This window comes from Ylistrum balloti, unplaced genomic scaffold, assembly GCF_031769215.1.
Source record: "Ylistrum balloti isolate Yb309-2 unplaced genomic scaffold, AGI_CSIRO_Ybal_v1 Utg371478, whole genome shotgun sequence".
Lineage (NCBI taxonomy): Eukaryota > Metazoa > Mollusca > Bivalvia > Pectinida > Pectinidae > Ylistrum > Ylistrum balloti.
This window is the reverse complement of record NW_026782768.1, coordinates 291,043-318,429: the sequence shown is the minus strand read 5'-3', so window position 1 is coordinate 318,429 and position 27,387 is coordinate 291,043. Positions and strand designations below refer to the sequence as shown.

General features: G+C 36.5%; 1 protein-coding gene across 1 annotated transcript; it reads right to left on the bottom strand.

Moving 5' to 3' along the window:
- Window positions 1-3,088: 3,088 nt before the first annotated feature.
- LOC132562663 (VWFA and cache domain-containing protein 1-like) lies at window positions 3,089-25,690 on the bottom strand. Its single transcript, XM_060227418.1, has 25 exons — window positions 25,169-25,690; window positions 21,978-22,105; window positions 21,302-21,467; window positions 20,917-21,043; window positions 20,178-20,248; window positions 18,037-18,147; window positions 17,605-17,712; window positions 16,662-16,836; window positions 16,293-16,445; window positions 15,817-15,974; window positions 15,124-15,288; window positions 14,542-14,673; window positions 14,145-14,265; window positions 11,670-11,757; window positions 10,969-11,052; window positions 10,608-10,718; window positions 10,406-10,502; window positions 9,276-9,328; window positions 8,981-9,080; window positions 8,491-8,685; window positions 7,988-8,132; window positions 7,403-7,496; window positions 6,583-6,978; window positions 5,767-5,885; window positions 3,089-3,198 (listed from the first exon to the last, which is right to left on the bottom strand). The coding sequence occupies exons 1-25, from the start codon at window positions 25,688-25,690 to the stop codon at window positions 3,089-3,091; spliced, it is 3,729 nt and encodes a 1,242-aa protein (XP_060083401.1).
- Window positions 25,691-27,387: the final 1,697 nt, after the last annotated feature.

The window sequence follows — 27,387 nt, the reverse complement described above, 5'->3', positions numbered from 1 at the left end:
AGAGCAGGATTGAGTAGTTTAGTGGGGTTGTCGCTCCTATTTTTGTCAGAATCAAAGAAAGTTTACTAGTGATTTAGCGGTTGAGTCTGTATTTTAGAAACCCTATGTTAAGGCCATCTTAACCATTTATAGATATTTTCTTTTAAATACATTAATGATGATTTAGATGAGACTCAGTTTTAAACAAAATGTATCCTGTGTTCTGGATGCCTACTCATCAACAAAACTTTCGCTTGTCAAAGTTGACAATACATTTTCCCCAAAATGTAAAAAATAAAAACATTATGCTACCGGAGAATAGAGCTAATGCCATGATTATTAGTAAAAGTGTATTGAGTTCCCGACACCTTCACCGGTATGCAGGGCGAATGAAGGATAGGATCAAACAACGAGATTTATCAGTCACACTATTTATCTAAAACCAGACGGCAGTCTGGGTAGCAGGATATTCTCCCACCAACGCTTTCCGTCACCTACACTATCAGAGTTGTCACCCGAAACATTAAAAAAACAGTATCCAGTACTCACAGGCATTACATATTAAACGTATATGTAGCGATTTTATGTTATTAGGCGAAAAATGATGTAATAATAATCATATTTCGCTGTTTGTGAACAGATATAAAGGAGATGAGAAATCAAGATGTGTACAAGAAACAATAGCTTCAATATAACCAGAGACGTATATATGTCTTGATTTAACTAATCCGTGTCACCGTTTTGGTAACAATTTAGAAGGCTTACTTCTTACCATCTAATTTAAGCGTCTTAGACTATTCTCTGCAATATTTGTCTATGGATTGTGAGACTGATAGGATAATTATATAATACCGATGGTAATACTACCAGCAATCAGGCAAATAAGCCGTTTGTACAAAATTTTCGAGATCAAATCTAATGCACAAGGGGTCTTATTGTGGGAAGAAACCAGAAAACCAGGGAAACAAACTCACGTGGTCAGGAAGGTGATTCCCGGAGAATCGAAGGTCTTTATGAAAGACAATAGCATTATCACCTCGCAAAGTGACCACTCATGTTTGGTTTTTGTTTCTTCTCCTATCTTTGGATGAAATCTATATAGTTCTATAAATTTGGTGCAATTCAATGGTCCAAACATTTACATTCGGTCTGTTTGTTGTGTAGTTATGATGAGTTCTATGAAATCCTTTTTTGGGGGTACATCAATTTTTCCTTTTAATGTTAAGGGTACGGACCTCCTCCGATTAGATTTGATTCCTAAACTTCACAAAAATCTATATAAACAGCATATTTTGCTGGCTCGTCTAGCTGATCACCCAAGCCTTTGTCCATACTTCTTACTACCATTCACGGTGCTATGTAATCTTGGTTACAGTCTCGTTGTAATACCTTTTGCTCAAGAAGTGGAATTAATGTTATGTGGATCTTGAAGGACTCCAAAGTGTTTGTGACCGATCTTCAATGCACTATTCTATAAAATCATTTCTTCTGTAGAAACATTTGAATTTTCGATGCTGTGCACCCCCGTACCATATTCTTCACTGAAAGAAAGCCTTCAGTCTTCTTGTTTTTAGGACTTTCTTTTCCAAGAAAGGTGAACGGCGGTACAAATATATGGTTGTGAATATACTGCAACACGTCCAAATCAAAGAAATATATGGAGTACCACATCATAAAAATTATCAAATTTCTAGTTGACAATCTTCCAAAAGATTATTGGTATACCTATTGGAACTGACTGTACCCCTCATACAAGGCTGAATCTTCTGAAAGGCTTATCAAAACAGGTAATTTCCCTTCAAGTTATATTGCTGACGTCTTGCCTTTAAATGACAAGAAATGTATTGACCACGTCGTATATAACCACCAAATTTTGAAATCAAAGATACGACAGCTGACGGAGGACTCGTTGTAAGGTCATCTGCATTCAGTTGCTGACGCGTTTGTTTGTATTTTAAAAGTTAGGAAGCAAGGGGCTTGAAGTAACTGTAGGTAATTACGGTGGAATGTTAGTTTGAACAAACTTCTGGCGTAAAATATTGCTGATGTTAAGGAATCCAATCCCTTTAGTTGCTGACTCAATTTTCGTAAATTGGCGATATTGCTGGAGGATCATGGCTATCTGTGCGGATAGATTTAAAAATAATAAAAAAAACCCTGATTTGTGCCACATCATCAATAATTTTATGAAGTCGCTTGCTAGCTTCTACATGCCATCAGAATCAATATTAGGAGAATCCATCTGAAGTTTTCGTAAAACAGAGAAGCGAGTATAACGTTGTTCGAATATGGTGGACACTTGGTGGTTCTTATGTAAATTTTCCAGTAGATTTTCAAACGTGACAGTACATCCGCTAGATTTATTTAATGCGTCTGTCCATGTCTATGATTAGTCTAGTTTGAGGCGTGAATAAAACCATAACATAACATAAATCTGCCACAAAGCGGATCAATACAGCCATATTGCGCAGCAGTGCCAAGGAGTCTAATATAGTGTTCCTCACTTTGTCTACGGTAGGGTGGTACAAATATGAAATAAAAGACTCACGATACAATGTAGCATTTTTATTGGTATAAGAAATAACATCGTACTTTTCTTTTAATACTTATGCGTTATACAGAACGTTAAAATAATAAAGCTAGCTATTAACAAATAGATGAACGAGAGCGGATGGCTCGAAATTTTCATAATATCACTGTTGCCAAGCGAATCTTAGCGGGTCAAAATAACACTTCTTTACATTCATATACTTTTACACTTGTAACGATTCATGTCATCAAGCCTTCAATTGATATTTTTATATCTGAATTGTACACATCCTTTTACTCAACTTCTCCATTTTTCATTATCTGTCTCTCTGTCTGGTATTTAGGCAATACCTTGAAAGTTAGTTATGTGCAATTCTATTCTACTTCTACTTATCCTGCGTTTCCGCTTTCCCTCTTTGTTATGTTAATGTATATCCTTCATGGTCTTTGTGTTATTAAATCATAACATTAATAAAACAAAATTACTATATATGTGTACACCATCTTTAATACCTGACAATGTCACTTTTAAATTTCAAAGCTATGATTCTCTCTAATGATATGTAAGAAAGAAAACATTTCACATTATGTGTTGGTAGGGCCGTGACGATTGTGTGAGCTCTGCTCGCTCCGATGTTCTCTTGAAAAAAACTCCGTCAAATATACTTCCCTTTCTGGTGTTATTGGCGTCTAAAACAATGTAGAGCAGAATTTGATATAAAATAATTTTGTTTATTATTACAGCTAGATATTTATCGTGTATAACTACAATAAGGTATTTCCAGTGGTGCCTCAGATATTTAGTTTATATCTAAGAATCAACAATGCCCTTTATTGCGCAAAAACACATCACTGCATATTGCAAAACAAGAGGCCCATGGGCCTTAACGGTCATCTGACAAAAAGCAAGCCAAACCTTTAGGTCAATTTGAACAAACTTGGTATCTCTCTCTTACAGGCCCATATCAGCACTCATGGACTTTTGCTTGTTGAGAAGAAGTCGTTTGTATATTTTAACATATTACCCCTGTGTTGAAAGTGGGTTGAGGTCATTCATTTGAATAAACTTGTGTAGCCTTTCCTCCCAGCATGCTACAGACCCAATATCGGCACTCATAGACTTTTGCTTATTGAGATGAAGTCCTTTGTATATTTTAACATATTTGACCCCTGTGACCTTGAAAGTGGGCCAAGGTCATTCATTTGAACAAACTTTGTAGGGCTCCATGCCAGCATTTATATAAAAGTAATTTCTAGTTTTGATTATTTAAAGATTTTGATATTTATCCTTGAAAGTTGTTCAAGGTCATTCATTTAATAAACTTGGTAGCCTTTCCTCCTAGCATGCTACAGACCCAATATTGGCACTCATAGACTTTTGCTTATTGAGATGAAGTCCTTTGTATATTTTAACATATTTGACCCCTGTGACCTTGAAAGTGGGCCAAGGTCATTCATTTGAACAAACTTTGTAGGGCTCCATGCCAGCATATATGGGCCAAGTATAGCAGGCCTTCTAGTATTTGAGAAGAAGTTATTTAAAGATTTTGACATATTTGACCTCTGTGACCTTGAAAGTTGTTCAAGGTCATTCATTTAAACAAACTTGATAGCCCTTCATCCCAGCATGCCACAGGCACAATATCAGCAATCTGAGCCTTTTGGTTATTGAGAAGAAGTTGTTTAAAGATTTTAACATATTTGACCCCTGTGACCTTTAAAGTGGGTCAAGGTCATTCATTTGAACAAACTTGGTAGTCCTTCATCCCAGCATGTCACAGGCCCAATATCTACACTCTGAGCCTTTTGGTTAATGAGAAGAAGTTGTTTAAAGATTTTAACATATTTGACCCCTGTGACCTTTAAAGTGGGTCAAGGTCATTCATTTGAACAAACTTGGTAGAACAGTATCCTCTGTGCCAAGTATTAGCCCCCTAGACCTTCTAGTATTTGAGAAGAAATCGTTTGAATGAAAAATTTACGGACAGCGCATGGCTACGCACGGCGCACGGCGGACGATATCGAAGCATGATGACTATAGGTCATTTTGGTTATTGAGAAAAATTGATAGGCACCCTTACAAATACATTTACAATATAGCAAAAAGATAATTCAAAATAAGAACAAGAGGCCCATGGGCCTTAACGGTCATCTGACAAAAAGCAAACCAAACTCTAACAACAGTGAGTCTGCCGTTAAAACAGTGGGCTTTATTCATTTGAATAAACTTGGTAGCCCTTCCTCCCAGCATCCTATATGCAAAATATCAGCACTCTGAGCCTTTTGGTTACTGAGAAGAAGTCGTTTACAGATTTTAACATATTTGAACCCTGTGATCTTGAAAGTGGGTCAAGGTCATTCACTTGAACACATTTGGTAACACTTCCTCAAAGCATCCTACAGGCCCAATATCAGCACTCTAATCATTTTGGTTATTGAGAAGTCATTTGCATATTTTAACATATTTAACCCCTGTGACCTTGAAAGTGGGTCAAGGTCATTCATTTGAACAATTTGGTAGCATGTCATTCATGCATCCTATAGGTCCATTATCAGCACTCTTGGACTTTTGCTTATTGAGAAGTCGTTTGTATATTTTAACATATTTGACCCCTGTGACCTTGAAAATGGGTCAAGGTCATTCATTTGAACAAACTTTGTAGGGCTCCATGCCAGCATGCTATGGGCCAAGTATTAGCCCCCTAGGCCTTCTAGTATTTGATAAGTTTTTTTAATGAAAAGTTTACGGACGACGCACGGCGGACGGTGCACGGCGGACGGTGCACGGCGGACAACGACGGACGAAGCACGATGGCTATAGGTCATCTCGACCCTTCGGGTCAGATGACCTAACAAGCTAATATGACCTGCCACAATTAACGTTACATGGTACATTCAAGTTGGGCTATTTCCATTATATATTCATTTTCCAGTATGTTCATCGGTTGATGAGAATTATGGCTCACATCCATGTTCGTTTACCTGACAAATTAAGTTCCTCATATCACAGTCAAGCGAGGATGAGCTATTCAAGTGGGGATGTGACATTACTTTATATTCATTCTCTGGTACGCTCATCCGCTAATGATAAGTGGAATACAATTTAATATCGATCCTCCTGTGTTCCCTGTTATAGGGGAACATACACACATGTGGTTCCCTGGGATTGAAAAGGATTGTCGGTATATCGTGTCATTTGTCATATACTCATGCTAATTTCAGTTGGCATCGGACTTCAATTAAAGTCATATAACTTACCCGATTGATATTTAAATCTCTTTCTTATTTTGTAAATGACAAGTCCAGCTATCAATATCACCACGATAGCGGTTATGATAAGTCCAATAACTAGTCCAGTTCTGTCATCAGTGCTCTCCCTTTGTTAAAAACAAAAGTCACAATTATTCACCAAGTATTGACAATTGTATTTATCAAACATGGAACGGTCTTAAAATTTTTCGAAACTCATTCGTGCAAAGTATATCATCACTGAAATATCAAGATAAAACGATGAATAAAGACACTTCACGTGTATGGTTGTCATGATGATATACCTCCCTTGACATTCGTTATATATTACTACTTGTCAATGACAACTGAATTAGAGTACATTGAAAATGACCACTGGAGTAACCTTTTGTCAACTTTAATGATATACTCACTCCAATGATATATTTAAGCATCACTGATGAGTCTTAAAAGGACGAAACTGCTACATCATGCATATTGGCTCTATGTAAATTACTCTAAATTATCTGAAAACGTGTCTTTTCTTGGTCAAAGCCCGCCAAATTTTGAGGAAAAAAAGAAATGACTTTTACCTATAATCCAGGTAATTACTGTCCCTATTCAGATGCTACGTGTTGTGGAAATTGGTTAAAACTGATTAGATGTACCCACTTTGAATGCCAATGATGTACGTGATAATGTATTTGTGATAAACAGGGATTTTAACTTTGCTTAACAATTTTGCTGGTGAGTGAAGCAGGCTCTTTTGGCCTCTTGTTTTAAATGATGTATTTAATGTTAATGGCATACTCATATTAACAATACATCCATTAATGAAAAACGTACGTCTTGCGATTCCTTTCAGGCATGTTTCCTCTGGACGGTGTGGCTTGGTGTGCTGGATCAATCGTTGATGTGGCTGGAAGTGGTTCGCTGGTGACGATTTCGGAGAGTGTGGAGCTGTGAGAAACAGCGGGGCGTTTGGTTGTTACTGAACCACTGCTTAAAGGATTATATGTTGTTTTCTTCGGCGGAGGAGAATTAACAGGCACAGTTTGTGGACTATTAGGACCTGAAAGAGACGCGGTAGTCTGCTTTGTACCGGGTTTCCGTGGCGGTTCTGGCACTCCTGTCGTAGTCGATGCGGGGAGGACAATGTCGGAATTGTTTTTCCAGATGCAAGTTGGATAGTCTCCTTGCCACTGACAGTGTGGAAATCTTAGGCATTCGTCTTTATCCTCTCTAATACATAAAACAGTGAAATTAACCTTAATGGCTGTTTTTACTAATATAGTTTACACGTTAAATAAATATGATTGGCTGAACAAATTAAAGATGTGAGTGTAAGATTTACACTGTGTTTGCAAGTTTACACTCAGCTGGTTGCATATTGACCGAACAACTTTGTAACTTCTATTTTCGTTGGTTTGACTTGGTAAGTGATATGATTATTATGTTACAGTGTTTAAAACTCATGTGCATGTGCACTGTTTAGTGAACTGAGCAGTGCACTTGACTTAAAAGTTGGCCTTTTACAATCTAAGATTTTACTGAATGTAAGTGATGACAATTCATCAGCAACATATTTTGAATTATTTATACCAGATTTCAGAAAACAAAAAGATTTTAATATCTCTTTCCAAGAAAATACCGCCATGATGCCTACAGAGAAACACAAGGCACTGAACAGTTTTTAACATTATTCCCAGGTGGCGTTGGTAGAAACGATGGTGGCAAATGATCGTCTATAAGGGGGTCATCTGTAAATCAAATCAGTGTCTCCGGTCATTAACATCTCATAAAAAGCATAGCTTTCAACACAACATATATCGAATCAGAAATTAGGAACAAATATACCAGAATCTCAATGTTATCCATAGATACATTGTTAAGTGATCTACAGGACAACTTTAATGAGATAGAGTAATGTAAGAAGAGTCACATGCCTTAACGATAATCTATGACCCAACATTTTTGGAACAGCAACAATACAAAAGGAAAATGCCGACATGTCATCAAACTCTTAATTAAACTGCAGTTCGATACCACAAGAGTAAAATATGAACATCATAAGTATTTACACGTAAACACATGAAAACATATAATGAGACCAAAACCTGGTGTTCAGGAAGGGTAAGCGTCTTCTATTTCTTCGACACCTGCCATGTAAATCTTCTTCAATTCAAGCAATTGATGCCTACTCGAATAAAAAAATATAGGTAACAAACGTAAGAAAATATAGGGTACATACTATAACAGGCTGTGGTATGTAGACCGTGGAGGCTGTAATGATTGGAACATTGGTCAAAGTCCGCCAAACACTGACATGGGCTCTCACAGGCCAGGTCGCTGTTCAAACACTTATTACACAGGATATTTCCTCTTACAACACATGTCTACAAAAGAGAATGTCAAATGGTAGAGTAAAGGCAAAGATATGGACAATGTAAACCTTTAATACTTCCAAACTTCAAAAATAATGAAATTTCCACGATTAAAAGATACCACTCTATTGATCAACATAGCATAAGAAAAATGTCATGTAAAAGGTACTACAAATTACCATATCTTAACATAGTATGACATTCTCCAACGCCTTGCTTTGAATTCCAATCCGACAGTACACCAAGTATAAATACTTATTATCTGTGTTATCTAGAAACATATCGCATTGACGGCTATGCTAGCATAGGTGTGCAATAAAATATTTTATACAAATCTTGTCTAGTATACCAAACACAGGTCAGAACTTACATTTGTATCATTAAAATTTCCCTCACACACAAACTTGGTCCTGTTATAAAGGACTAACAAAAATAAGTTAGTTCCTGTGATCGAGCCAATAACATAACTCTCGCACTTGTTCGGATGTGTCCTCTGGTCAAACGTCAGGGTCACCGAGTATGAGAGCCTGTGCTGGCCCTCCGACAGACTAGTACACCAAAATGGCTAGAAAATCAAAGAATTTAGTGGAATAATCTGATGAACGACGGTTATGTATAGTGTTTGTTTGATTTGTTTTCGATATTACAATGAAGAGAAAAAACATACATGACAGGAAATAATGAAAATAACACCAGTCTTACTTATTTCACTTTCTGAAGGCTAGATCACAACTAATATGAAATCCGAAAAACGATAGATCCCTTAGGTTTATACTGTTATACTTATATTTCCCATAATAATAAAAACAAACATTGTATCTAATTACACTGTTTATGTTCCTTTTCAATGAGCTTATTACCTGCATTTTCCCTGTGTGTATGAGGTGATCGGCAAGCCATGGAAACTGTTGTATTATGTGACGAGATGTCCTGACGCTTCCAGCAGAGGTCATCAAAAACCTGCCGGTAGGTAATTTATTTCAAAATGCCATTTTTTTCAATAAAACAAATGATTCCAAGAATAAACCACCAATGTGTACAGAGAGGATAAATACTCTTTTTCATCATATCATACGTGTAATTGAAGATTAAGTTCAATGGCAAATTATCATTAAAAATATAAAAACACAATTCCATGATATCCCTTATATTTACCCATTATTGTCCAGCAGGTGACATTCCACGTCAGGTCCACCACAGCCTGATGTCTGTCAATCAAAAACCCGCTGAGGCATGAAAATTTTCATACATGATGATGCTAGGAATTGTAATAATACGTGATTACTTGAAATTGACAACATCGAATCACCAGTTCAAAAATTCAATTTCTTGATATCTTGTCAAATTGCAAAATTGATCACGGAGAGTTACTTACATCAGCATTAATTAACCAATTGGACAATTTAACCTGGACACCAAGATGATCATCACAGATTAATATGCTTAAAGTAGTATGATCAAGAACTGTACGAAAATAGCAATAGCAGCCCTGTTTGTTTCTGTACCAACCACAGCCCTGTTTGTTTCTATGCCAGCCACAGCCCTGTTTGGTTCTGTACCAACCACAGCCCTGTTTGTTTCTGTACCAACCACAGCCCTGTTTGGTTCTGTACCAACCACAGCCCTGTTTGTTTCTGTACCAGCCACAGCCCTGTTTGTTTCTATACCAGCCACAGCCCGCCCTATTTGGTTCTGTACCAACCACAACCCTGTTTGTTTCTGTACCAACCACAGTCCTGTTTGTTTCTATACCAGCCACAGCCCGCCCTGTTTGGTTCTGTACCATCCACAACCCTGTTTGTTTCTATACCAGCCACAGCCCGCCCTGTTTGGTTCTGTACCAACCACAACCCTGTTTGTTTCTATACCAGCCACAGCCCGCCCTGTTTGGTTCTGTACCAACCACAGACCTGTTTGGTTCTGTACCAACCACAACCCTGTTTGTTTCTGTACCAACCAGAACCCTGTTTGGTTCTGTACCAACCACAGCCCTGTTTGTTTCTGTACCAACCACAACCCTGTTTGTTTCTGTACCAACCACAACCCTGTTTGTTTCTGTACCAACCACAGCCCTGTTTGTTTCTGTACCAACCACAACCCTGTTTGGTTCTGTACCAACCACAACCCTGTTTGTTTCTGTACCAACCACAGCCCTGTTCTGTTCTGTACCAGCCACAACCCTGTTTGTTTCTGTACCAACCACAGCCCTGTTTGGTTCTGTACCAAACCCACAGCCCTGTTTGGTTCTGTACCAACCACAGCCCTGTTTGTTTTTCAAGACGTACCTGGTATAGCATGGCAGTAAGTTGTCTGTGTGAAATTACCACTCCTGCCACGCCCTGTAACTGCTTGACCAACGGTGACCTCTTGCCATCAGATTCTCTGTGAAGGTAACAGCAAGAATTAGTAAAGTATAAATTTCTCCAAACATGGCGCTTCACTTTTGTATACAAATACAACTATTATATCTTTTATGTTTTTACTCACATATTTTCAGATACCGCCTTAGTAATAAGTACCATCTTGTTTTTACTGAAGTGACTGAACAATCCTGATGTAAACACAAACTGGTGTGAGAGGGCAACACTTCTTCTGAACCTGGGAAACGGATTCAGAACATTGATTACAAATACGTTTGCTATTTCTAAAGCAATGATTAGTTACTAAGAAAACAAATAAACCTGAAAACTATATGTTTTACACGCGAAAAAACCGGATGTCCACAATTTTGTATCATATGTCTATAATAATTTGTTTTATCTTGTATTCGGTGCATGTCTATCATTATGATATTTAAAATACATTTGTGTTACATGTGAAGAACTTAAGAGCATATCTTAAAACCTACCAGAATTGCCGGAGGTGGTCGTATGTATTCGGAAAGGGCATCCCTGGAAATATTCTCAGAACTCCAGTGGGTGTTCCGAAAAATCTTTAGTAGAAACAGGAAAAATATATACCATTGACAGACAATACTGTACCTAGTCTATATATATATATATATATATATATATATATATATATATATATTATAATATATATTATATATTATATATTACAGCCACAGAAAACAATTGAAAGAATTGAGTCAAATTGAAATAAATCCTGACTAAAGATTAAAAGTCCAGTTGTATATACTCAAAAGATGTATTATACATGTAAAACACAATGTATTTTACAACATAATTCTATTTTGGAATGTTAGACATGTATTCACCTAAACATGTCAACACTTTCCTTCCAACACCACTTTAATTGAATATGTAAACACTTATTCATACTAATAATCACCATATATCAGAATATACACATATGTATATAAATAATTATCTTATTTTTATCTTTGGACGAGTCCTTGAAGGACGAATCAATTGTATGATGCAAGTTAATTCATTGTTTGTCTCTATGGATTGATCACAGTTTGATTTATCGCCTTATTGTAGTGTTAGCAGATCTTCACTGTAAATAGGTGCAATATTAATATTCTTCTGTTCCTCGCATCTTAATTAGCAGTAAATGTTTTGATTCTAAATATCTCAATAAAATCACCTTTCTAAGACTTGTTTGGCCGTGGGCCTCCATAAATTGTCTATTTCGTTGGTAGATTTCAAAATGTGCTCAATCTCTTCTTTTATCTCTGAAAGGTGAAGGAGACAAACTATTTATTAGTTTTCGTATATTTTTTTTTTAGTTATGTGTTAAAAGTAAAATTTTGGAGCAATTTGAAATTTGTTCAGATCCGATTTTCAATTAAGACCTATACTGATATAAAAAGTAGTTGTAGTTACTCACAATACCGTCTTTGAAGTTCAATAAACAGTTGAGTGATACAGTTTAATCCATTAATATATATACAATGCTAGATTTGTATTATGTTTCTTGCACTCTCCTTTCAGTCCCAAAACACTGTCTTTGAATGTTTGTATTTCCGAGTAGGAAGTATTTTGTCAAATATCCTTGAAATATCAATCACTATTGGTACTTTCATCCCATTTGAGGACATTAACAATAACTTAATGGATTAACCATGTTATCTGTCTCAGACATGTAAAGAAAATTTGCTGATCAGCAGAATTTGTCAATAATTAAACTTGCATCAGAGATATCCCAATATGCTTCCTTTTTGGCATTCTCATGTTTCCTCATATGTGAAACACGTTGCATAGGATACAAAAATTTAAAAGATCAAGAAAATATAGTAACTTCACGATTTGTTTAAAACAGAAAGCCAAACGTTGTTTTGTATCTTGTGATACCCATAACATATTGATAAGATTTCTATCCATTCGATTTGCATTGTTCCAATAATATTTTAAAATATATAGCTTTTGGTAAACCACAAAGAATTTTGTAGAAAATTATTTCACAATCTTGAAAACTAAACTTTTAGATCAGTTGAATGGGACTCTCACTATCCCTAGATATAACCCATTCCTAGCTGTTACATAGAGACTCTCACTATTCCTAGATATAAGCCATTCCTAGCTGTTACATAGAGACTCTCACTATCCCTAGATATAACCCATTCCTAGCTGTTACATAGAGACTCTCACTATCCCTAGATATAACCACTATCCCTAGATATAACCAATTCCTAGCTGTTACATAGAGACTCTCACTATCCCTAGATATAACCCATTCCTAGCTGTTACATAGAGACTCTCACTATCCCTAGATATAACCCATTCCTAGCTGTTACATAGAAACTCTCAATATCCCTAGATATAACCCATTCCTTAGCTGTTACATAGAGACTCTCACTATCCCTAGATATAAGCCATCCTTAGCTGTTACATAGAGATTCTCACCATCCCTAGATATAACCCATCCTTAGCTGTGACATAGAGACTCTCACTATCCCTAGATATAACCCATTCTTAGCTGTTACATAGAAACTCTCACTATCCCTAGATATAACCCATTCTTAGCTGTTACATAGAGACTCTCAATATCCCTAGATATAACCCATTCCTAGCTGTTACATAGAGACTCTCACTATCCCTAGATATAACCCATTCCTAGCTGTTACATAGAGACTCTCACTATCCCTAGATATAAGCCATTCCTAGCTGTTACATAGAGACTCACTATTCCTAGATATAACCCATTCCTAGCTGTTACATAGAGACTCTCACTATCCCTAGATATAAGCCATCCTTAGCTGTTACATAGAGATTCTCACTATCCCTAGATATAACCCATCTTTAGCTGTTACATAGAGACTCTCAGTATCCCTAGATATAACCCATTCCTAGCTGTTACATAGAGACTCTCACTATCCCTAGATATAACCCATCCTTAGCTGTTACATAGAGACTCTCACTATCCCTAGATATAACCCATTCCTAGCTGTTACATAGAGACTCTCACTATCCCTAGATATAACCCATTCCTAGCTGTTACATAGAGACTCTCACTATCCCTAGATATAACCCATTCCTAGCTCTCACTATTCCTAGATATAACCCATTCCTAGCTGTTACATAGAGACTCTCACTATCCCTAGATATAACCCATCCTTAGCTGTTACATAGAGACTCTCACCATCCCTAGATATATCCCATTCCTAGCTGTTACATAGAGACTCTCAGTATCCCTAGATATAAGCCATTCCTAGCTGTTACAAAGAGACAATCACTAGTTAGACCATATACCTGAACAAGAAAATATATTTTGTATATCAAAATAATCAAAATCAAACTCAATAAAACTATGGACAAAGAAAGATTGACATGGACACTTAAGAAAAAGCAAAAGAAAATAAGATTTAGGAAGAGTGAGTATCTTTGTCTTCTTTGATGTCACCGGTCACGTGGCCAATTGTAAGATGGTCAATCCATGTAAAAATGGTCATGGTTTCAGATAAGAACTAGGTATACAAAAACGGAACAAACAGGCAAACTAATGAGCATTAAATGCATCCAACTTCATATCGCACAAAGAATAAAAAAAATCTCCATGAGATCACAATGAATATGCTACTAAAATCAAAACTTTCATAGACTAGCAAAAGGTATAGCATACCGAGTCTTATCTTTGAAGTATCTTTAGAATGTTCCAAGAAACTGTTCACTTCCAGTATCTGCATCACGTTTTCTTTAGAGTACTTATATTGCTCGGGATTCACAAACACGGCTGGTGATAGCTATATTTTAAAAACAAAAAGACCAGTATTGAATAAATCTAAGGTTTTATACGTAACAAATGCTTTCTACTTTTCAAATATTTTGAATACTTTTGGCAACATAATAATACCAATCAATAATGTAAAACCCTGTGCTCTTCAAATAATGACGAAGAAATGCTTTGCTGACATTTATATGTAAAGTATATTCCTGAAAAGTGATATCATTGGATGATAAAGTGATGCTCTTTTCCTTTCCGTGTTTTCCTGCTCATTGAATAACACATCAGTTCTTACCTTAATGACAGATTCTTGAGTGGCAATGAAACTATCTTCATAAGAACACACATAATCGTCTTGGGGCTTGTTATGAACCGGTGATTGAGCTATCATATCGAGACGATGGTAAGGCGCGTGCAGCTTTAAATCCTTATTAAAGAAATACAATGTAAACCACTAAAACACGGTGTTTGCTTCCAATATGTGATTTTTGTCTGCTAATTTCTTGTTTAGAATACGAGAGAAATTATATAAACACATAATTAGATAATGTGTAAACGTACTTAGTTTGATAATGTTAAATTTTAACCCTTCATATCTTTTTGATAAATCAAAGCATTAATGAATGAGCATATTCATGATAATATACTATGTATTTAACATAAAGAAATACTATGAGCGCAATTAGGTTTTAGCGTAGCAGCTTCAGAATGAAAGGCACCAAGATAAGATTTCCGCTAAAATATGAACATTTACAGTAAGTAGTGTAAGGAGATGAAAACAATGGTACCATATTTGTAATAAAGATGAAATTCAAATTCTATAATGCATCAACTCAAAGACAAGGTGTATTTCATATTAAAAAAAAAAAATACGAACCTGAGCTAGGTGTTGAGGAACAAGGATGTCGCTGTCCAAGTCAAACTTAACAAGGACCAGAACGAACCGTGTTCCATGTATCTTTGAGTATACCAGCGTGACATTCTGTGGTGTTGAATTGTCTTGTAATATCCCAGATTTATACGAGCTTCTTCCCATTGTCACCTGCTCTCAAACACACACACGAACGAGTTTATCTACATGACGGTATTTTACTCCAAAAGATTTACTCAATTTCAAAACAGAAAGGTAAACTGAACTAAAGCTACGACCCCGGTTGCAACAAAACTCTGAAGTAGGACATTAAAAGTGTACTGTGTAAGGCATGTGCTGATTGCATGCACAATTTTTCAAACATAGGTCAAAGGTCTCAGTCAAGGTCTTATATCACCTGAAAGGTATTCTCACAAGGAGAATATAAACGTCCTACCTCTTACGGTGCAATAGTTTTGGACAAAGTTAAAGTTGACAACAGACAGCATGAAACTTCATCAATTAGGGATGGGCAAATACATTAACAATTGACATTGTCTTGAAGATTTTTTCATAAATTGTTTTACAGTAATAAAATAACTATGATTAATATAGTAAGTAATACTGTTAGAAATGCAGATATATGATATAGTGATAGACAAGGAAGGCGACACCTGGCGGTTTATATATCACTATCAAAACTTAATTCTCAACAGATACCTGAGCTCTAAGCTGTCGTTTCTCTTGGGCTGCGTGTGTAAGATTAAATATTTGAACATTATTTAATGTCGGCTCCACCACGGAAAGGTGTGGAAACACTGGGCTTTCCTGCTGTACTTCATCTGGAGGACGGAGTTTTGGATGCAGTAGGACTTGACCTTAATTACAGAACAAAAGCCGATTTTACCTTACTTGACTTATTAGATATCGGAAAGAAAAACATTTTAAATAAGATTTTTATCTCCAATGTTTATTGTTTCCTAACTACATTTTATCATTTATTTTATAATTCAAAACACCCCCTTCATAATTATTTTGATCATAAATTATAACTGATGTATTTTGTCAGGCATTTTTCTGCCTCTAAATTAGAATGATAATAATTATTTGCATGTCCAACTTTTGTGAGCATTAGGTCATTGTAACCTTAATACACGACCTTCCTAATTCAATACGTCTTAAATTGGCATACTTACCATGCTGCTTTTCCATAAGAAATGCATAACTGTGAACGCCAATATCGAAATTAAGAATTTCAGCAAAAATGGTTGATAGGGAAGTATCAACAGCTGCCACACCATAAACTGTGTTATTGTGGAAGACTGGAATTGTTGACGTCATTATCAGACCTACCAATCAAGTGACAAGTCTTACTTAAGTGTGAAAACTACAGAGTTAATGACACGAGACAGTTTAGACAAAGAACTCTATAGAAAAGCTTGATTGTAAAATCAGAAAGTAGATAACGCCAGAAGACTTAAAACTAAAAACGAAAAATAAGTAAACCAATTAAATAACCAGTAACAAATATATTAACGTAACAATGTTTTCAATATTTCGTTTACCAGAATGAGGATCGGGTTTTGGTCCTAATACGGTCACGCTGGATACTGGTTTGGTGACGGGCCGTGACCCTATCTGTCGATAAAAGGTGGCGGCGCCTTGGACAAAACTGGTCGCGTTATACTTATGGTAATCCCCACGTGGGCCAACAGGAGGCATAAAGGTGAGATTATTGATCTGAAAAAAAAGACAATGATGAGATACAACTGGGACATCGTAACAAGGACGACATGGTGAAAAGCCGATTATATTTAATGTAGAAAAATGAACTTGTAATATGAAATGAAAATTGAAAAGTCTAACCATAAACATTTGTTAGTGCAACTTCTCTGATGTAGTTTCACATCAAATCATATTTGTAGCATCTATCGTGCTTTACATATGTGGATGACAGGCTCATCCACGGATTGAACCTGATTTAGTCTTGTTGTAAAATCACCAGTTAACACATGTGTTCCATTACACTCAACAACTTCATTGACTTCCAAATACTGAAGAGTTCAACAATTCATATAGAGAGTTATGTCCCTTTACCAAACTGGTATTCTCAATGACAGATACCACAATATTCTTCAAACTTTCTATCAGAATATGTTCATTGCAGCATCTCAACATGACTTACGATTCAGAACTAGATAGTGAAGTGAAAATAAATAGGTTTTCACATATGTTTAAGAACGATCGGACAATGTTTGGTGTGGAGTATTGCTGACAATTGAAATCATTGTTAAACGAAGATCTGATATTGGATCAAACAAAGATGAAGTTATTCGGGCTGAGAATAGCTGGGAAAACCAGTTATCTAAATAGACATACTTATTATTAACACTTTATTTATTAATAAATGATAAGATATTCTATTAACATAGCATAAAATCTCAAAACAATACCTATTTCAGACATACATAGTAGGACATCAGCGGTTTCTATGATGACTATACAAACCCCTGGCCAGCCTGGTACATCCTGATGTGCTATACTGGACAGGATTTTATTGGCACTATCGTCCAGACTGTCATCAAATGTGTAGACGAAATGAAAAACCTTCCTGTCCTATTAAAGGTATGATGAATTGTACGTGTTGTTAAGTATAAATTTTTATATATTCTGATCGATTGCATTGATCTTTAATTGGCGATTCACAAATGTTTCATACAATATCGGAAGACACTGTACACTTTATTTTTTCTGAGAGGGGTGAGGGAGAGCAATTTTCTATATATTATGCCCTTTTAATATAGATGTTCTCTTCAATTCGGTATACATTAGTTTCAAATTTGGATCTATATAAGTTCTGAATAATCCAGGATTTGTTATGCGTAATTTGGAGGAAGCTTGTCATAGAACTTTGGGAAATGAGAAAACTAACAGACTTACTAGTTCCTTTTGTTTATTAGATATGGTGGTGAACAGCTTCTCAGTGCCGCTGTTGGTCGGTTTTCCTGGAGTAAGTAATATTAGTTGACTCGATCGCTCCTCAAATTTTTCCTACGTTAAACAAACCAATATTTAAGGATGTTCATAAAGACAAATCACGAAATTTTCAGGAGGGTTTACTTGTAATTGATATGGAAATTACAAAAATTGTGAAGCAACTGAGATAAATGATCAAAATTGTAAAGTCAACATTCACATGTAGCTAATACAGATAGTAATCTTCGAAATCAGAAACATTTTTTTTCGGAGATTCCCGCACACCCGTACTAACAGGAGAATAGCGTTTCTCGTACTACCGCACACTTACATGAGAATTCTGTTTCTCGTACTACCGCACACTTACAGGAGAATAGTGTTTCTCGTACTACCACACACTTACAGGAGAATAGTGTTTCTCGTACTACCGCACACTTACAGGAGAATAGTGTTTCTCGTACTACCGCACACTTACAGGAGAATAGTGTTTCTCGTACTACCGCACACTTACAGGAGAATAGTGTTTCTCGTGCTACCACACACTTACAGGAGAATAGTGTTTCTCGTGCTACCACACACTTACAGAAGAATTCTGTTCCTCGTACTACCGCACACTTACAGGAGAATTCTGTTTCTCGTGCTACCACACACTTACAGGAGAATAGTGTTTCTCGTACTACCACACACTTACAGGAGAATAGTGTTTCTCGTACTACCACACACTTACAGGAGAATAGTGTTTCTCGTACTACCACACACTTATAGGAGAATTCTGTTTCTCGTACTACCGCACACTTACAGAAGAATTCTGTTCCTCGTACTTCCACACACTTACAGGAGAACAGTGTTTCTCGTACTACCGCACACTTACAGGAGAACTGTGTTTCTCGTACTACCGCACACTTACAGGAGAATTCTGTTTCTCGCACTACCGCACACTTACAGGAGAATTCTGTTCTTCGTACTACCACACACTTACAGGAGAATTCCGTTTCTCGTACTACCGCACACTTACAGAAGAATTCTGTTCTTCGTACTACCACACACTTACAGGAGAATTCCGTTTCTCGTACTACCACACACTTACAGCACACTTACAGGAGAATTCTGTTCCTCGAGAATTCTGTTCCTCGTACTACCGCACACTTACAGGAGAACTGTGTTACTTGTACTACCACACACTTACAGGAGAATTCTGTTTCTCGTACTACCGCACACTTACAGGAGAATTCTGTTCCTCGTACTACCACATACAGGAGAATTCCGTTTCTCGTACTACCGCACACATACAGGAGAATTCCGTATCTCGTACTACCGCACACTTACAGGAGAATTCTGTTTCTCGTACTACCACACACTTACAGGAGAATTCTGTTTCTCGTACTACCGCACACTTACAGGAGAATTCTGTTCTTCGTACTACCACACACTTACAGGAGAATTCCGTTTCTCGTACTACCACACACTTACAGGAGAATTCTGTTTCTCGTACTACCGCACACTTACAGGAGAATTCTGTTTCTCGTACTACCGCACACTTACAGGAGAATTCCGTTTCTCGTACTACCGCACACTTACAGGAGAATTCCGTTTCTCGTACTACCGCACACTTACAGGAGAACAGTGTTTCTCGTACTACCGCACACTTACAGGAGAATTCTGTTTCTCGTACTACCGCACACTTACAGGAGAATTCTGTTCCTCGTTACAGGAGAATTCTGTTTCTCGTACTACCGCACACTTACAGGAGAATTCTGTTTCTCGTACTACCGCACACTTACAGGGGAATTCCGTTTCTCGTACTACCGCACACTTACAGGAGAATTCTGTTTCTCGTACTACCGCACACTTACAGGAGAAGTCTGTTCCTCGTACTACCGTACACTTACAGGAGAATTCTGTTTCTCGTACTACCGCACACTTACAGGAGAACAGTGTTTCTCGTACTACCGCATACTTACAGGAGAACAGTGTTTCTCGTACTACCACACACTTAAAGGGGAATTCTGTTTCTCGTACTACCGCACACTTACAGGAGAATTCTGTTTCTCGTACTACCGCACACTTACAGGAGAATTCTGTTTCTCGTACTACCGCACACTTACAGGAGAATTCTGTTTCTCGGTTATCAATAATTCGTAAGCCTTTAGAAGTCCACTGGTATAATCGGAACCTCCTGTAACATACAAATTTTAAATCAATTTCATAGTGATTTCTATGTGATTTTTTTTTCGGATTCTGCCTTTTTAGAACATACAAAGAATCATTTTATGTTTTAAGAACACACACACACACACACATATAGATATATTAAGTTTTCCTATGAAGAGCAAATGTGTCATGGTTAATTGTGTGTGTAGATTGTTATTGGGTTATGTGTAATTTAAATATCACAGTAAATCTATTCTACATATTTCATCTAATCAAAACATAAAAAAACAATAGAATATCAAAACTTTCGACAATTACAGTGAAAAGAGGCAATCGTACAACAAAGATCAATCGTTTACACAGATAACATTTCTTCTTTATCTTTTGGGGAAAGGAGGAGTGAAATCGCAAAAGTAAAAATATAATACATTTGCATTGAAAAAGGAAATCACATTTAAAGACAGATTCTTGCCAAAAAGGCACTTTTGTTATTTCAAAGAGAAATATTTGATGGAATGTCGTTTTAAACACAAATACAAAAATGTAGATAGCATTCCGGGTTTCTTTCACATATTGTGAAAACAAGGAAGCTATATTTGCCTGGTAAATATTTCGCATGCCGACATTTAAATAAATATAATCCTGGTAACTTCCCCTTGTTGATAAACAATATCTATTCATTAACACAATTACCTGCGGGAACTTTTGTGGTGCTGAGGAACCGACGTATCTTGTCACAATTGACCTGATTGGCTACGAATAACCTAACGTCACACTGTGCAGGTACGTAAGCTGTGCTATTGAAGGCCACCACATTCACCTTTTTATGGGGATGAAGACATAAAATTAACAGGCGGAATTAAAACATGTACGTTAGTTTCCACCACCGATCAACAGTACTGTAGTTCAATCGATATAGTTCTGTAGTTCGAATCCAAAGGCGGGTAACATTTGCATTGTAATATTGCCGTTGGTTACGTATGAGAAAACTGACCAATCGCCAGGCTCATAGAACGATGCTAGCGAAAGCATGCATATAAGGCACTTACTTTTGATAACTTTTTTAAAATGTACATACATGATCATCCGGTGACAATGTGTCCAGGATACGCAGTACGGCTTCTTGGATATACATATTCAAGGTCATGTTCCCAGGACCAACGATTACGTCAGCACTAGCCCCAACATCATACACAATCACAAGGTTCTTCATTTCCATGAACAGTTTATCCACAAACCATTCCCTTTAAATCAAATATAGATAGATCAGCAATAACGAAATCGTTAGAATTAACAACATATTTACTTCAAATGTTTCTAAAACAGCTAATTTACAAAACAGCAAAGTGTTTCTCAAAATCCAAAAAATATTTTCAACAAAAACACAACATTTACCGAATAATTTTATCCAGAATATTTGCCTCCATAAATAAACTTTTTGAAGGCAATGGATTAGTCATATCGATTGCCTTTAGTGGAAAATAAACATTATGTCATACTTTGGTGTGCTTTCTATGTAAGAGATCAATGAAGTTTGTCTAGACATCACAAGGACAGTCACTGAAGGAAACGTTATGTCATACTTTGATGTGCTTTCTATGTAAGAGATCAATGAATTTTGTCTAGACATCACAGTGACTGTCACTGGAGGAAATTGTGTGTCATACTTTGGTGTACTTACTGTGTGAGAGGGCTGATGAGGTTTGTCTGGACGTCACTGAAGGAAATTGTGTGTCATACTTTGGTGTACTTACTGTGTAAGAGGACTGATCAGGCGTCCCTGATCGTCACAGTGACGATTGCTTGTTGGATACTGTATAAAATTGCCGTTCACGGTAGAGAAATATTGCCAAAGAACTGTAGGCGTGTCCACATAATTGTGCTATAAATTAAAGCAGAATAAATGTTATTTCATTAAATTTATCATCGTGAAAAATTGGTATATGTTGACACCAATATCAACCCGCCGCCACACCCTCCTTCAATTACTGGAGCCAGTCTGTGGTTACGTAATAAACACTAAAATCTTGAATGGAGACGTACATAAGTAAAGATCAGAACAGCATAAACTAAAATGATTTGAATAATACAAAGTATATAAACGGCTGGTCATTGTTTTAAAAGAAACTACAGTGGTAACAGGGAAATGTAGAAAAAAAAAGAGCCAAGGAAATTTTTATCAAAGCAATGAAAACACACATTCACCCATAGTCTACTGTTGCGTAGCATGCAGTTTTCACGTCTGTTGAATCACATTCGATATTTTGCTTTATTCACATCCATGGTCAATCTCGCATTTAGATCAATTGTCACATTCTAACTGACGTTAGGTCAATGACATTTGATGGGTAAAGCAAGACATCTACTTTAAAGTCAGAGTTTAGTCGAGTAGTTACAGAGTTGCCTCCCCTTTATTCTTACTATCATGAAGCGGTGTTATCAATAACAGAAAACATGGAGTGTGTCGCGAATGATTGTACTTCTTTTCAAGTTTTTCCGAGTTTAAGGTTATTTTCTTTTTCATAGGTCAAATTGTCTGTTTCAGGTTGAAAGTCTGTGCTGCCAAGTGTATGGAAAAATCGTTGGTGTGGTGACTTCTTAATCCATCTGCGATGACTTTTTTGTTCAAACTATTTTGAAAAGGTTTTATATCTTTCTGTTCCCATAACGATATTGAATTCAGGTTGTGTCACTCTTTTTTTTTTAATTCTTTTATTTTTTGACAAGTTTTTACACATTGCACAATACACAATATACAAGAGAATTCACACAAAAAAACATACACCCACACTCTCACACTTGTGTGCTCTTACTTGAATATGTCTTACACATATACATGCATTATCATCATCATCAGCAGCATCTTTATCATCATGCACATGTATCTACTACTTACTGCACACAAACTCACTCATCAACATTCACACCCACTTATACTCACATAGTAAAGTTACATGAACTTAACAAAATACTCACACACACACACACACACACACACACACACACACACACACACACACACACACACACACACACAATATCATATCACTTACACTTATCAAAGATATTTTCTCAAAAACACTTACTCACTCATGAATACATTTATATATATATATATATAAAATATCCTAAACAAAAAGAGAGAGAGAGAGAGAGAGAGAGAGAGAGAGAGAGAGAGAGAGAGAGAGAGAGAGAGAGAGAGAGAGAGAGGGGGGGGGAAGAGATAGAGAATTGGGAGGGTTATACTCATTATTAAATAAGAAGTAGCACTAATTTTGTGGAAATTCAATAAATTTAAAGTCAGTTTGGTAAAGTCAAGGCCATGGCCATTGGGAACCGACTTGTTAGCATACATATTGTAGTTCCAAAATAGACATCCATTTTTTCAAAAATTTGTTTTCATAATAGTGTTTTTGCTGGAAATGTTGTACTTTTGAACATGGAAATGATCCTTGATATTATTTATAAGAGCATTTAAATTAAGAGATTTTTGTAGACATCTTGACATATAAACATAGTGTTTAATGAGAATTAAAATTTCGTTATCTACAGTGTTAGCATTAGGATGGATAATTCCAAATAAATATGTTTCTTTGTTTATCCAAAAAGGAACCAGAAGAATATCAAGAAGAGATTCAAATCCCTCCAATAGAGTCTGTACCTCTATACACTCCCATAGACAGTGAACGATTGTTTCTCTTTCCATATTACATAGTGTACTTAAAGGGCTAGGTATTAAATTAATATTGAAAAGAAAGGAGTTCGTAACCAGAAATTGATGTATAATCCTTACTTGATCTGTAGCTTAGAACTTTCTGTAATTGTAAACGCAATTATTAATATGTTTTTCCACTTCTGATCATCAAAGTCAAACTCATCACTCCATTTTCGAATACCAGTAGGGGTTGGTGCTGGTTTAATAATAGCATTGTAGAAGTCTTTGGCACCTTTTTGACTTTTATAAAAAAAATCCCATGGAAGTGGTATAAAGGCTGAAATAGTCCTAATAGATGGAAGTCATGTTTTCTCAAGAAACACTTGACGGCTGTAATCAAGCCATAATACTGTAAATAGTTGGTTTTGATTAAAAATTTATGACGAAACTCATCAAAGGAGAAAAATGTCGAATGATCAGAATTTTTAATTAGGTCATTGATGGTATATATACCAGCATTAAACCATACTGGATAGAAGACATATCTATTGCCCACTTGAATGTCATTATTGTACCATAAAGGGGTTGTGTCACTCTAGTGGCTAAGTCCAACACAGGGTTTCAAGAAATTTCACGTTGATGAAGATTATAGGTGAGATTTACGAAAATCATAATTACCTAAACGAGAAATATATTTCTTTGTGCTTATATGAGGCTGGCAGAAGACGCTTACTCTTCCGGAATACCTGGTTTCATTATCCTTGTACTTTTTTTTCAGGAGTCTCCGCGCAAGTCAATAGAAAAGTGGCCAGTGAGATTATGTGAGCAACCTCCTGTGTTCTAACTCAATCGATATATCTGCCTGCTGTCGACATATTTCACAGAGATACTGAGAACAAACCAATGGAGATCAAAGGCTCTCTAATATACAAACATAGAAAAGGTTGTGAAAGCTGGAAATTGAATTTTTAAAAAATGGAATCTTAATCAACACGTTACAGATTGGTGCAAAGCTGTCCCTAATGGTGTCGTTGTAGGGAAATATCGAGTTCTTCCTATCAGTCCTGGTTAACGAGCAACAGAGATCGAACAGTCCATCTTCCTTACCATTGAAAGATTTGGCACAAGTGAATAGCATCGCACAATACAAACTTATAGTATAGTTCAAACTAAGGTTTGTGAACCGGATGCCTTTTATCAGTATATATATAGCATGGTGTACAGATGAATATCCTACCTGAGAATTTTGCAGAGATGAACAACCACATGTAAAAGTTGTAAATATCATACCTGTAAACGTTGCAGAGAAGCCCAGACATCGGTACGGAAAAGATCCCCTGTCCTTGTACCTACGCAAGGTCGAGTGATATCCACTTTTTGTCGAAGTCTGCCTTCGTACTGTCCTTGATTGATATCACAGCACACAGGCAGAGGGACCAATGCTTTGGACGGCGTTCCGTGTTCCTGATCATCAAGTTCTTTTTCGATCACAGACTTTAGATTTAACACTACACTATGAACGGTGGACAAACGAAGTAAAACTCTGGAATAAATACGATCGAACTCTGCCATTTCGTCTATTAATTTCACCTCATCATTTTTTCTATTGTTGTTTAACTGCTTCTTAATTTCAGTTATATTCAAAACTTTTTCAGCGAAGGTTTCGACTCTCGATTTAAAATCCACAATCCATTTGTTTTTAATTTCATCCGGTTCCATCTTTACAGGGTCGCTTTTAACATTTTGAAATATTGATGGGTCAAACAACAAAATAATCGTCACCAGAGAGCAAACATTCGAACAACGATTCATAGCGATATTATCAGAGTATTAATTACAATCACAAAAAGGTGCACTCCAGCTTATTACGCAGCAGAAAAAAAACACGTATTCTCCAGACCGACACATTACGAAGCTCTGTGTGGCAGAGAAGTGGTAGACTATACACATCGATATTACTTATCGTCTAGATAGCACAAATAATTGCTCAGTGAACGAATACAGCCCGTTGATACTGCTATTGATAAAGTTATATTTCTTGGTAGCGAGATCAAAGCTCCAGAACAGTGATTACACTACTGACAACTCTGGATTTACACACATATTAGTGTTATGTTAGACCGGAAGACGCTTACACTACTGGCAACTCTGGATTTACACACATATTAGTGTTATGTTAGACCGGAAGACGCTTACACTACCGACGACTCTGGATTTACACACAAATTACTGTGATGTTAGACCGGAAGACGCTTACACTACCGACAACTCTGGATTTACACACATATCAGTATTATGTTAGACCGGAAGACACTTACACTACGGACAACTCTGGATTTACACACATATCAGTGTTATGTTAGACCGGAAGACGCTTACACTGCTGACAACTCTGGATTTACACACATATCAGTGTTATGTTAGACCGGAAGACGCTTACACTACTGGCAACTCTGGATTTACACACATATCAGTGTTATGTTAGACCGGAAGACGCTTACACTACTGACAACTCTGGATTTACACACATATCAGTGTTATGTTAGACCGGAAGACGCTTACACTACCGACAACTCTGGGTTTACACACATATCAGTGTTATGTTAGACCGGAAGACGCTTACACTACCGACAACTCTGGATTTACACACATATCAGTGTTATGTTAGACCGGAAGACGTTTACACTACCGACAACTCTGGATTTACACACATATCAGTGTTATGTTAGACCGGAAGACGCTTACACTACCGACAACTCTGGATTTACACACATATCAGTGTTATGTTAGACCGGAAGACGCTTACACTACCGACAACTCTGGATTTACACACATATCAGTGTTATGTTAGACCGGAAGACGCTTACACTACCGACAACTCTGGATTTACACACATATTAGTGTTATGTTAGACCGGAAGACGCTAACACTACTGACTTGTTGGCCGTCGATACCTATTTGCGAGCTAGTGACGATGATGGTGATTTTGATGACATTGAATGTCTAGACTTTCAAGATGAAATGATGAACTTTGAGAGTATTATGACATGTCTAAGGGAATAGGGATCTACTAAAATATGATCTATATCACTACGCAAGTAGAAATGTATCTTTGTATGATTGTGTTGCATGAATAAAGTTAAATATTTTTTTTATTTTTTTTTTAGAGAATATTGGTGTTTCTTTTTTTTCGGTCTGACAGATTTTTTTCCGGTCTGGCAGAAAAATATCTTCACCAGTCCGGATGACTGGCAATTTTTCATCCTTTTCGCGAAGACTGGGTCCCAATTTCGAGACCAATATATATATATATGTCATATTTCCCAAAACGTTTTGAATAATATAAAAAGAAACGGAATAGTACAGTTTAAAACAATGTTGAAAAAAATATTTTTACATTTAAAGAATAATGTAAATGTAAATTGTAGGTCCTACCCTAATTAATCTGATTTCAACCAATGTTTATCTCCCAAATATACAATAAAAACAATTGAATTGGCGTCATGAGT

Excerpts from the sequence above, each read along its gene's own strand:
- LOC132562663 (XM_060227418.1), bottom strand. The coding sequence starts at position 25,690 with ATGAATCGTTGTTCGAATGTTTGCTCTCTGGTGACGATTATTTTGTTG. Across the intron at positions 15,975-16,292 it reads TCTTATGGAAAAGCAGCATG|GTCAAGTCCTACTGCATCCA; the intron begins GTAAGTATGCCA and ends TCTGTAATTAAG. Across the intron at positions 8,686-8,980 it reads TACACACAGGGAAAATGCAG|CCATTTTGGTGTACTAGTCT; the intron begins GTAATAAGCTCA and ends TTGATTTTCTAG.